General features: G+C 48.8%; 1 protein-coding gene across 1 annotated transcript; it reads left to right on the top strand.

Annotated features, from left to right (window-relative positions):
* The first annotated feature begins 3489 nt into the window (after window positions 1-3489).
* On the top strand, window positions 3490-8322 carry LOC142813879 (uncharacterized). The gene is made up of 3 exons (XM_075891838.1): window positions 3490-3695; window positions 4616-5953; window positions 7327-8322. Exons 2-3 carry the CDS (start codon window positions 4822-4824, stop codon window positions 7902-7904), a joined length of 1710 nt encoding a protein of 569 aa, XP_075747953.1. The 5' UTR covers window positions 3490-3695; window positions 4616-4821; the 3' UTR covers window positions 7905-8322.
* Window positions 8323-12423: the final 4101 nt, after the last annotated feature.

Consider the following 12423-nt stretch of genomic DNA (forward strand, 5'->3'; position numbering starts at 1 on the left):
ATTGCCCTCATTGTGTTGATTACCGCCATCTCAACCATATTACCAAGAAAGATGTCTATCCCTTACCGCGCATAGATGATGCACTCGATTGCTTACACGGTGCCAAATATTTCTTTTCAATAGACCATCGGTCAGGCTACTGTCAGATTACTGTGGACGACAAAGACAGAGAGAAGACGGCCTTCGTGACTCCTGATAGACTTTATCAGTTCAAGATTATGCCTTTTGGATTATGCAATGCCCCCGCGACTTTTGAGCGCATGATGGACTCTCTCCTTCGAGGCATGAAGTGGACCATCTGCCTCTGCTATCTTGACGACGTTATTGTTTTTTCGACTACTTTCGACGACCATCTTACCCGTCTGTCCACAGTGCTTGATGTTTTCCGACGTGCCAACTTGCAACTTACCTCGTCTAAATGTCGCTTTGGGCAACGCCAAATCTGCGTACTCAGACATCTTGTTGACACTGCGGGCGTTCAACCAGACCCTGCGAAAGTCCGAGCAGTTCGCGACTTCCCCACACCCCGCTCAGCCAAGGACGTCGGAAGTTTTCTGGGACTGTGCTCCTATTTCCGTCGTTTTGTCGAGAAGTTTGCTGAAGTAGCCCGTCCTCTAACCGGCCTCTTCAAAACCGATGTCGCATTCACCTGGGGCCAACAGCAAGCAAACGCCTTCTCGTCGCTCGTTGAGATTCTCACCAATCCACCAGTCCTAGCACACTTCGACCCATCTGCCGCCACGGAGCTTCGTACTGACGCCAGTGGCCACGGCATAGGCGCAGTGCTGGCGCAGCGGCAACAAGGAATGCACCGGGTCGTCGCGTACGCAAGCCGACTGTTGTCGCGCTCGGAACAAAATTATTCGATCACAGAACGCGAGTGCTTAGCTCTCGTCGGGGCAATTGCGAAATTCCGACCATACCTCTATGGCCGACCATTCTCAGTTATTACGGACCACCATGCGCTTTGTTGGCTCTCCTCACTCAAGAACCCTACGGGACGCCTTGGTCGCTGGGCGCTGCGCTTACAAGAGTACACTTTTTCCGTATCCTATAAATCCGGACAACTTCACAAGGATGCCGACTGCTTGTCCCGTTACCCAGTCGATCCCCCTGACATAATGGAAGATGGACAAGAGGTATTCGTTCTTTCAATTACCGACTTCACCGACATAGCTGCTGAACAACGCCGCGACCCCTCTTTGCGTGCTATTATCAATGGTCTGCACTCCCCCCCCCCCCCCTGACCACTCCTTACAACTGTTCGTTCTTCACAACGACATCTTGCACCGCTACAACGCCCGCCCAAATGGTGCTGAGCTTTTACTCGTTGTTCCTGCGCATCTTCGCTCAGATGTTTTGGCCCAGCTCCATGATGCCCCCTCCGCTGGACACCTAGGGGTGTCACGCACGTATGACCGCGTTCGCCACCGATTCTTTTGGCCTGGCCTCTACCGTTCCGTGCGACAGTACGTTGCGGCATGCGACCTCTGCCAGCGCCGCAAGACACCTGCTCTGGGACCTTCTGGTACCCTCCTTCCCATTGAAGTACCAGATGAGCCATTTTTCCGAGTCGGCCTCGATCTTGTAGGACAGTTTCCCGTGTCGGCCACCGGTAATAAGTGGATTGCTATTGCTATCGACTACGCAACGCGGTGTGCCGCTACACGCGTCCTCCCCACCAGCTGCGCTACTGATGTAGCCGATTTCCTTCTTCATGACTTCATTATGCGTCATGGTGCTCCTCGTCAGTTGATCACCGACCGCGGCCTCTGTTTTTTATCCAAAGTAGTCGACGAGCTCCTGCGATCCTGCTCTACCCACCACAAGTTCACTACAGCGTACCACCCACAAACCAACGGCCTCACGGAACGCCTCAACCGTACCCTGACGAATATGTTAGCGATTTACGTCTCCAAGGATCACAAAGATTGGGACATCCACTTACCTTTCGTTACCTTCGCATACAACAGTTCACGTCACAATACAGCTGGATTTTCACCTTTTTACCTACTGTTTGGTTATGACCCACCTTTGCCCATGTACACCACGCTCCAATCTGACGCCCCCTCATCGACTGCTTATGCTCGTGATGCCCTGGCCCGAGCTGACATCGCCCGCCAAGTCGCCCGGGATCGTTTATGTGCCTCGCAGCTTAACCACAAGAGTGCTTACGATCGCCGGCACGCGACGTACAGTACTCTCCGGGGTCGCTCGTCTTGCTGTGGTAACCATCGCGTCGTGTTGGTCTCTGCGAAAAACTATGTCCCGTTACGTTGGCCCATATCGCGTCATACGCAAGGTCACCAGCGTGACCTATGAGATAGCTCCACTCCATACCACGTCAGTACCAGCTTCAGTCCCGACCGATATAGTGCACGTCTCACGGCTTAAATCATACTACTCACGCCCCGAGAATCGATCGCACCGGAACGGTGGTTCTGCCGCCGGCGGGTAATGTCACGGGCTAAGTAGATGCCTGAGGATGACGACGACGAAGTGCTCTGGGGAACGTCCTCGGACTGCAGCAGCGTTGTACGCATTTTGCTCGCCAGTATATCCATTGTGTATACTTTATTCCCCGTAACAATATGTTAACACAGCGCACGACTCCGTGGACACAACAGAAAGGACAAGCCCCAGCGCCCCCTTCTTCTCTCGCGTCCGCGTAGTCGTACGCTGCGTTAAAATGCGTTAAAGTACTGTGACAAACTGCCCAGCTTTCAGTCGTCCTACAAAATTTACTATCTTTACTAGCTGCTGGCTAGTAAGTACATGTGTTTACCATTTACAAACAAGATTGCACACACGGTTAAAGCAAAATGGCCGTACTTCAAGGAATAAATAAATAAATTAAATAAATTATTAAATGAATAAAAGTGTTACGAAAGAGACACGACACCTATGACACGACCGTGAGGGCAGAGCTGAAGGCAGTAACTGGGGCATATAGTACCCCGTTTACACGTTTACTATCGTCCAACGTTAGCACTTGTAAAGTCATTGTAATTGTTGTTCTCATATTTAGTGTGTAGGGGTTATTAAAGGTGATCACTACTTGCGTGTGTGACCACTTAATAAACGTTACTAACCCTATAGACTGTGGTGCGTTACGTTATAATTGCGAGTCCTATGCAAAATACTGCCAAAACATAAAGCTGATGGTGAGTTAACCTGTACAATGTGAGCAACCAAAGTAAAGCCATCTTTCATCTGCACGCACGCATGCATGCCTTTGGTTACTGTTAGTATCGCGTAGAAGCCTTGGGAATCTGGGCATGTATGTATTGCGTATCTGAGGTTGTCACTGTGGTGTGTATTTACCAGGATAATCAAATATGAACAGACAATACTAGTCTCAGTTCATCTATTTGAGGCTGTCAGAGAAGTGAATAATTCTCTGTAACTGATTCTTTGCGGGCAGTAACTGCAAGTAGCACGTCATTTACTAGTACTAACAGTTGTAGCAGTAGAATTAGCAATATACTTTATTAGTAATAGATTCGGTTACTACACAGTAGACTATGATGTGACAACCGTTTACTACCTTAAAATTCGTAGCACTGCTTTTTTTTTAATTGTGAAGGGCTAACTTTGTGCAGTCGAAGAGCGCAACCAAGCCGGAAGGCTGATCACTACAGCACCACCCGTTGGCCAAACGGAAGACCCCTACTGCAAGGAGCTCAGCAAAAGTGGTGAGGCCGTCAACCAGAAGCTTAGAAGGTGCCCCATCCGTATTACACAGAAGTTCGGCAACCGATCACCTTCACGAAATATGCAAATAGTTCCGTGCATGCACAGGGCAATTTCCTGCACAACCAGGCTCACCGGCCGTCCGGTTCATGACGCCAGTCTCATGTGCGTGGCCATTGGTGCAGGCTTGCGTGCATCTGCCTTTAAGGAGGAAATGCCACAAAGTTCTGATTTATAGTACCCAACTATCAGACGTGACAGTTGATCTTGAAGCCTATAGTCGTACATAGAAAATCACAAATCATTTCTGCGTGCCTTTTGTCCCATATACAAGCAGGTCCTTTCATGAGACAAAAAAAGGACACGTGGAAAATGTGTGAAACTGTATAATTATTATTGCCCTTGACCTATTCTATGCACACCTGTTTCTGACGTGAAATACATATTGTGAATAGGGGACAAAAGAAAGCAACTCATTTGTTTTTCTTTCAACTTTTCACGTGTTACTCGGGCCAGAAAAAATTATATATATATACACTAACATTTTCTGCACGGGATCATACGGTCGCAGGCAGACTGAGCTAGATTTCTGTAACTTTCCACGTTTACCATTGTCCGCCCGCGAACAGCGGCAGGCGAATAACTGCCCCACACTTCCTACAGCTCTTACAAGTGAAACTGCATGCATTTTTTTCTTGATACCGCCGACGACTGTCGATTTCAAGCTTTCGCCGCTATAAGGTGAGAGTAAGGCGAAAGCCGTTTTCACTTCGACGCTTGGCGAGCTATGGTAGTCAGTATTGGATGGCACCGCATAGCTTCGATGGTAATCGTAATAACGTTCACAGTCAGGGTTCCCGCCAGAATCGTTCATCGATATGTTTTCAGAGATGTGTTCAAGTGAGCGCAATCACTTTTGCAGACCCGTTGGTTCTTCTGCCAGAGAATCCGTTGGGTCCAGAGGACAGCCCGCACGCTTCACCAGCCAGTGAACGAGGACGTACGCTGAGATATACCTCAGTGGCCAGCGCCGTGATCTGCAGCACCGTTGTCTTTATCATCGCATCCTTCGTAGTCGCCACGTTCATAGCCGCAAGGAAGGTCATACGATCTTACAGCGCTCTGACGATGAGGCTGCAGCTCGTCCACGATCTGGCAAACATCTGCGAGTCTCACGGATGCCGACAAGCGTTGTGGCTTTTGAACGCATCGTGCGATACGTGTGTGGACATCTGCTCGGACTTCTACGGTTTCGTGTGCGGCCTCTGGGATGCCAAAACACCGGTTGGTCCTAAGATGTCCTATGCCAAGGCGCTTCGTTTCAACTACAGCTCCATGGTGTACGAAGCCCTCGCCCGCACACTATTTTCACCGCAGGCTAAAGGCACCGACGCTTACAACATGGCACAGGCCTACAGCTCCTGTGTCGGCTTCTGGGCCAACTCGTCAACAAACCTTGAAAATATGCTCAAGGCGGCCAGTGTAAATCCTCGAGCTTTCATCAATGTTAAAAACTTTTCACAGCTCTTTCAACTAACGATCCAAACCAACGTTGAGACCAGGCTGACGTCAGTCGTGAAGGTTGTCTACGCCATGACACACGCTACTGTAGGTGTCCTGACAGGAATCTCGATGCACTCGGCATCTTTCATACCAGAAATTGAAGAAGCCTTGCTCGAGCAACTAGCCTCGTCATTAGGGGACACGGGTGTCTTCAAGATAATCGGTATTATGGAAACGCTGGACAAACTTATCATGAACATCACAGATGCTCATTTAGAAGACACCACACTCCATGAAGCCTTGACGACCAGAGCAGATCTTCCAGCGCATGGCATTTATTGGGGCGACGTCTTGATGAAATACGCTCCACCAGCTGGATTCAAGCGCCTTCCACGTACTAACAGTGAAGGCGCCATTCGCGAGATATTCCAGATACTGGCTTCAGCACCGTTACACGCCGCCAAGATGTACTTGTTGATTGTTCCTTTCGCAAGATACGTCAGCTTCGAGCTCAGGGCAGCATCTCGACGAAGCTTCCTGCCAGATTCAATGATGGCCCGCTTATGCATTCGCTACCTTTACGCGATGTTTGGACCTAGCGCACACGCTACCCTAATGCAAGTCATGGGCACTGACAAGGCTGCAAGTAGCTACATGTGGAACAATATAAGACAGCAATCCCAAGCTCTACGCTACGTTGGCACTGGCTTCAAGCTAAGCAGAGACGCCCTGCTGAACGCAACGCTCAAGTCTCACAGTGAGTATGACGATACTAGTATTCTCTACGTGCAAAAAAATTGTAAACTGCATGGTAACGACAAACAGCTTTCGTTCAGTCGGCTCGCATGACCGGAAAACAATCATATATGGCACCTCGCGTAGCGTAACAACTAGACCAGCTATATACAGCGCGTGCAACACATTAACTCGGCTGGTGCACTCTATCTTCGTCTTCTTCATCATAGAATTGACGATAAAGACAGATTGACTTGGCGACGTACATCCCAGAAATGAAAACAGGTATTGTACGCTTTTGTACGTATCACCTAGTATTTTAGTGGATAATAATAACCGTGGCCAGCACACCTATTGAAGTTGACACGATGAGTGTGCAACGTAAGTCATTGAGAAACTCTATGATGTAAGCACTTCCTCAATGCCTGGGCCTTCTGAAAACAAAATAGGCACACTAAAAATACAGTGACCTAAACAGCATCGGAGAAATAATCTTGGTAATAAGGAGCATGGTAATTGATACATTCTAATTAGGAATCACTGATTAGGGTTTTTCAAATTGAAGTCACGCTAATAATTTATCAGCCACGAGCTCCGCTGTTAGTCCGGCCTTGCAAGCCGCCCACATTCCGACAGACTTATTTTCAACAAAAAAAATTACACGACACTCTGGGCGGGTTTTCGCCATCGCTCTCACCAATTCGTTAACACACATACGTACGCATCTGTATGCATAATCGAATAAGAAAGTTTCATAGCCAGAGCTACATTGGTCGCACCGCTCGCCGCATCATGCAGCTGGCGTAACTTCAGAGGAGGAGTCGGTCAAACCGCGTTGCAACCGCAGTTCCAGTTGACCAGCGTTGCGTATGTGCGAGCATGCGTGCAACATTACACCAGTCATCATGCTTTTGTTCACTGCCGTTTTGGCCACCGCCAGATCATCAAAACTGTTCCAAGCAGATTATGCGGTCTGTCGTGAGCAGTCCGCTTTTCACATAGGATGCGAAACTTCGTCATACTTGAAATTGGGAGTTCCGCGTGACCTAGTGCGGAATAAAAAGACGTAACAGTTTCTGGTGCAGAGGATAGATCTGTTTGACTGTTACTTTTTTGCCTTAACATTTAAGGACACTGTGAACACACAAAACTTCAAGCAACTTGCTCTTCAGTTTCCTTCTCTTGTTCAAACTATAGCGCTTACAATTTTTTTTTCAATAAATCTGAAGTTCTTCATGCTAGAGTTCGAAAAAAAACATATTTAAGTATCGTTGATACAGCATTTGTACAGCTTTGTACATGCGGGAAAAATGCCACCACAGTGAAACAGCCGATGCTTTACATCATCAATGATGCGAACTACGTAGCGATAATGTCTCCAATCTTCACTTGCAGGAGACGACGTGGAGCCGGATGGGGGCCTGCTGCAAGTGTCGTACAGCAGTGACTTTATGGCCAACTTGATAATACTGGTTAGACACACGGGAAAGCAAGTGGAGCTCCGCCCCTATATGCTGCCCACCGAGAACGAAGCTGAAGTGGCAACGGAACTTCTTGTACCGGATTTCTACTACAACGACTCCACAGAAGCCAGCATCAACTACGGCACTCTTGGCGGCCACATGGCCCGGATGCTATTTGACGCCGCATTTCCCGAAAGGCATTCCCCCAAGTACGTCGACTGCCTGGACGAGTTCACAGTGCACAACGCCATACCATTTGACAAGACGGACTGGCAGCGATACGTCAACATGCAATGGTCCATGAATGCATCCTTCGAGTCGTTACAGAGAGAAAGGTCAACCGCTCGGTCTCCCTTACTGCACCAACGACTCTTCTTTTTGCGATACGCCATGTCTATCTGTGGCGAAGATACGTCAGCGGTGAAAAGCCTCCAGTATGCCGCCCGCACTTCTCTTAGCTTCGCGACAGCTTTCAACTGCTTCAGACCACCCAAGAACCCGTGCACCTAACTACATTCATTTTGAACAATACAACTTTTCTTCGCAATTACGGGACATCCGACATGTTAGGTGTGCTAATTAACACTGCATGTTTTCCGCCAACTCTATAATATAAGCTTACAAATGTTATCACGACAGCCTTCGGGTACATTAAAATATAGTAAGGTCGTTTACTTTCATCACGCCCGAAGTATATATAATTGCCTATACTTCACCCATCTCTGCGCGACAATATGTATACGTATTCCAAGGACTAGACAAGTAAGTAGGCATAGACTGGCTAAGGCATTTTTGTGACCTACCATTTGCGCATGGCTCTTCAGCAGTGATGGCAGCATATTACAAAAACTGACTGGAAACCTAAAACGAGAACGATTGATTGATATGTGGGGCTTAATGTCCCATAACCACCATATGATTATGAGAGACGCCGTAGTGGAGGGCTCCGGAAATTTCGACCACATGGGGTTCTTAAACGTGCACCCAAATCTGAGCACACTGGCGTACAACATTTCCGCCTTCATCGGAAATGCGGTCGCCGCAGCCGGGACTCGATCCCGCGACCTGTGGGTCAGCAGCAAGGTAGCTTAGCCACTAGACCACCACGGCGGGGCTAAAATAAGAAACGTAGTAAAGTTGCGGGGAGGCTCACATTCCTTGATAAGTTGTTTTCACCGCATAGCGTACCTTACCACGAGAAGCGACCACGGATCGCCCCCACCATCTCCTTCCGATTCTCCCGAACGCGCCTCCGTTCACTGGACGCATGACCAGTGAACAACGCGAGCTCAGCGCCCTCATGGCTAAAAGCCTGACCACACGCAACAGTTCTGGCGCGGCGCGGCCAGGCGCGTACCAACTTTTTTGCAAGTGAAGAGCAAACATAACTCGCTCGTCAGCTGGAATATATATATATATATATATATATATATATATATATATATATATATATATATATATATATATATATATATATATATTATATATATATATATATATATATATATATATATATATATATATATATATATATATATTTATATATATATATATATATATATATATATATATATATATATATCCATCACGTAAGGACCACTTATAAACAACGAAAAAATAAGATAATCAACTATTTTTATTATGGCATATTGTTTGCGATTCGTTCTGCAGCATTTCAAATTTTCTGTGCCATAAAATTGCCTGCTTCTTACATGACACCACGAATCTGTGAACTGTCGCTGTGTTCATTACAGCGCAAGCACATTAAACAGGGCTTTCACACGCTGTTGCGAAGCGCACCTCCGACGACGTTACGAAGGGCGCCTCGAAATCTCACCGCTGCTACCACTGTTTCGAAAGACTGCGACGCCAACACGGTCCCGAAGGCGCCACTGCTTCGAACTCCGCAGGGAAGGTCACCAGCCGTTTGGTAGCGTAGGTTTCTCAGCTCGCGACTGCTTCTGCGCAGAGCTGATAGACGAGCGGACGAGACGACGGTGAGTTTAAACAAGGTTTATGTACAGCATATATACAGAGGCGTTACAAATTCGGCACTAGGGCTGACAGAGACTCGAATAGCCGAGCTCTCCTCTCTAACACATAGGTCTGCTCTAAAATGGGTCTCCTCGACGCGCCGCAGGGCTTCTTTTATATGCCCCGGGTCCAACCCAAACGTCCAACCCGAAGCGCCGCTGGTCGCGAGGTCAGAATCCTCCAATGAGGGCGCCGCTGGGCCGCGTCGTTCTTTCTCATCGAATCTGGAGAGGCTGCGCTGCAGGTGGCTGCACCCAAGGACGAGTGACGTCGCCGCGCATTGCGTCACCCCCCCCCCCCCCCCAGACAGGAAGTCGCCGGTTGTTTACTCGACGGGCTCGCTGGCTGCGTTGACTCACTGCACGTGGGCGACAGAAAGGCGCCGCGCGTGTTTACGCCGTTGAGTTGTTCGCGTCAGGCGGGCTAGCCTTGACACAGATTGCCTTTTTCAGAGGCAGGAACGTCCGCTGTGGACTCGCAGGCATAACAGCACCCCCGCTTCCAGACAATGCGCCGAAAAGACGAGCTGCTTCCACGTGGCTCGGATGACAGGCGCGCTCGTTCGCCAGGTCCCTCCAGGTTCGCCTCCAGGGCCATGGGGAGAATGCAGCTCCAGACTCCGTTCCGGGAACACATCCCATTCTTGAGGACGGATCCCAGCTCCACTGGCTTGTCGCCACAACTTGTCGACCAGCTTCGCTCGTCTCTTCTGACAATCTTTGGTTTCAGCACTTGTCGATGGTTCTGCAACTTGTCAAGAACGGATCGACAACAGACAACACACGACACAAGCAAGTGCCCTCGGTCACCCGACAGAACACCAGACAAAATATAGTAGAACAATTACCTAGCTACGTGTCTTTCGGAATTTCGTTCCCTCTACATCAAGAGGCACATGTGGGACACAAGACTTAAAATGACAACTCAAATTTTTTTCACGTACAACAACGTAACGAATCAGAATAGAACATAAAGTTGGCTCCTTGAGCTCACTCTGGACGAGAGCGCTCAGCCCAGGTCGTGATGAGGTCAAAATTTTGCCCCGAATCGCCAGCGAGAAACCGAAAGGCTGAGAGGGTACTAGCTAGAACGCACTGCTCAATGCACCTGCATTAGCGTTAGGCTTTCCTTTTTTTTCTTTAGCGAACGTCAAAGTTGCGCTGTTGGAGTATCACCCTCCATTTCAGTAACCGGCCACTTTTAGGCGACGATACCTATGCGGTACTAAGGGCTGCTCGTACTTGCGACGTTGCACAGGGGAACAACGATACGGCTTGCTACGGATTGATTCCTCACCGGTTAGCCCGATATCGTGTTCCATCACCCTCGTGTTTCCGGGGCGGTCCGTAAACACGTCTTCAAACTCGGAAACAATCGTTCTCAGGTCCTCCTTTTGGACCTCACTTGACCTAGTCTCTAGGTTCAACTGCTCCAAGGTTACCTCCGATTTCCTTTCGATTACGTCACTCGAACTCAAAATTTCTGCTTCCTCTTCCTCTGGAGCATTCAACAGCAGATTTACGACCACTTGACGTTGAACGTATGGTTTCAACAAATCACTGTGGTAAATTTTGTTTGGCCGCCTTCCTAATTTCACTTCATAATTCGTATCGGAAAGCTTCGATATTACTTTGGCGGGCCCTTCCCAATGAATCTCAAGCTTGTTCCTTTTGGACGGCTGCAGCAGCATTACCTGATTATCAACTTCAAAAGCACGCTTCTTCGCCGATTTGTCGTAGTACTCCTTCGACAACATTTGTGAAGCTTTCATGTGGTTTTCCACTGGCGCTTTAATAGAGAGGTCCTCGCGCTGCTCTTGAATGGGCGTCTCTCGATCATCCCTCGACAGCTCGCTCCAACTTTGCGCTACAGGCGAGAGCGTTGCAACCCTCTCGCTCTGACTCAATGGCGCCATGTCGTCTCCCCCTACGCATACCGCGCCGGACGCTTTAGCGACGGGCCGCTCGCGTGACTGCTCACATGACTCACGCGGAAAATTTCCTTTCTGGGGTTCCGTCGACCCGCCGACAAGGTCACTTGAGAGTTCACCGCATTGAACAAGATCAAGCTTCTGCGAAAGCTTCCGCACTTGCGATCGCGTGAGGGCCATGTACGCTAAGTTGGGGAAGAACGATTTACCCTGCTCTTTGAGAAGCTGCTCTGAGTTGTTGGAGAAAAGATAAGGAAAACGATCGTTTAGCGCGGCAGACACAGCCGCTTCGGTGCGAAGCTTACCGAACGGGCCTTCAATGACAACCGTGGCGATTGGTAAGCAAACACTCTGCTCCTCGGCGACTTGCCTGATCCACGCGCATTCTCCTGTAAAGTCATCCGGAGACACCAATGAAGAATAGACAACATCCATGGTTGCCGCTGAGTCTCTAAGTACTCGGCACGTTTTCCCATTCACCCTAATTTCTTGGAGATACGGCTCCAACAACCGCATGTTTTTTTCTGATTCTCGGATTGTTGCGAAAGCAAACTTTTCCAGACAGTTTATCGCGATGTGTCCTTCCTTTCTGCAGTTGTAGCAGATTAGTGGCTTCCGTGATTCAAACGCCCGTGTGGTATCAGTGCGTTGTTTAGGAACCTCACTCGATTTCTCCGCTTCTGTTTGCCCTTCCCCTACACTGTCCTTCGTAAGAGACGGGTCCTTCTTGAAATTACGGTGCGGAGCGGGTTTCCGTTGATCAGGTTTCTTTGAAAAGCCCTCTTTCCTTTCATCCTTTTCAACGCGCACTGCCCTGCTATGCAACTTTCGGCGAGTATAATACTCCTCAGCTAACTCTGCTGCCTTGTTTAGCTGTACTTCACCAAGTCTGTCCTGCAGCCAAAGTTTGACATCCTCCTCGATGCAGCGGTAGAATTGCTCCAATGCAACGCATTCCACCACTTTATCGCGGTCGTCATAAACACCTTCACCCTTGAGCCATTCAATTAAATCGGCTTTAAGACGAAACGCGAAGTTAACGTGTGACTCATTCCCCTTTTTAGC

The sequence above is a fragment of the Rhipicephalus microplus genome, chromosome 4 (assembly GCF_043290135.1).
Source record: "Rhipicephalus microplus isolate Deutch F79 chromosome 4, USDA_Rmic, whole genome shotgun sequence".
Lineage (NCBI taxonomy): Eukaryota > Metazoa > Arthropoda > Arachnida > Ixodida > Ixodidae > Rhipicephalus > Rhipicephalus microplus.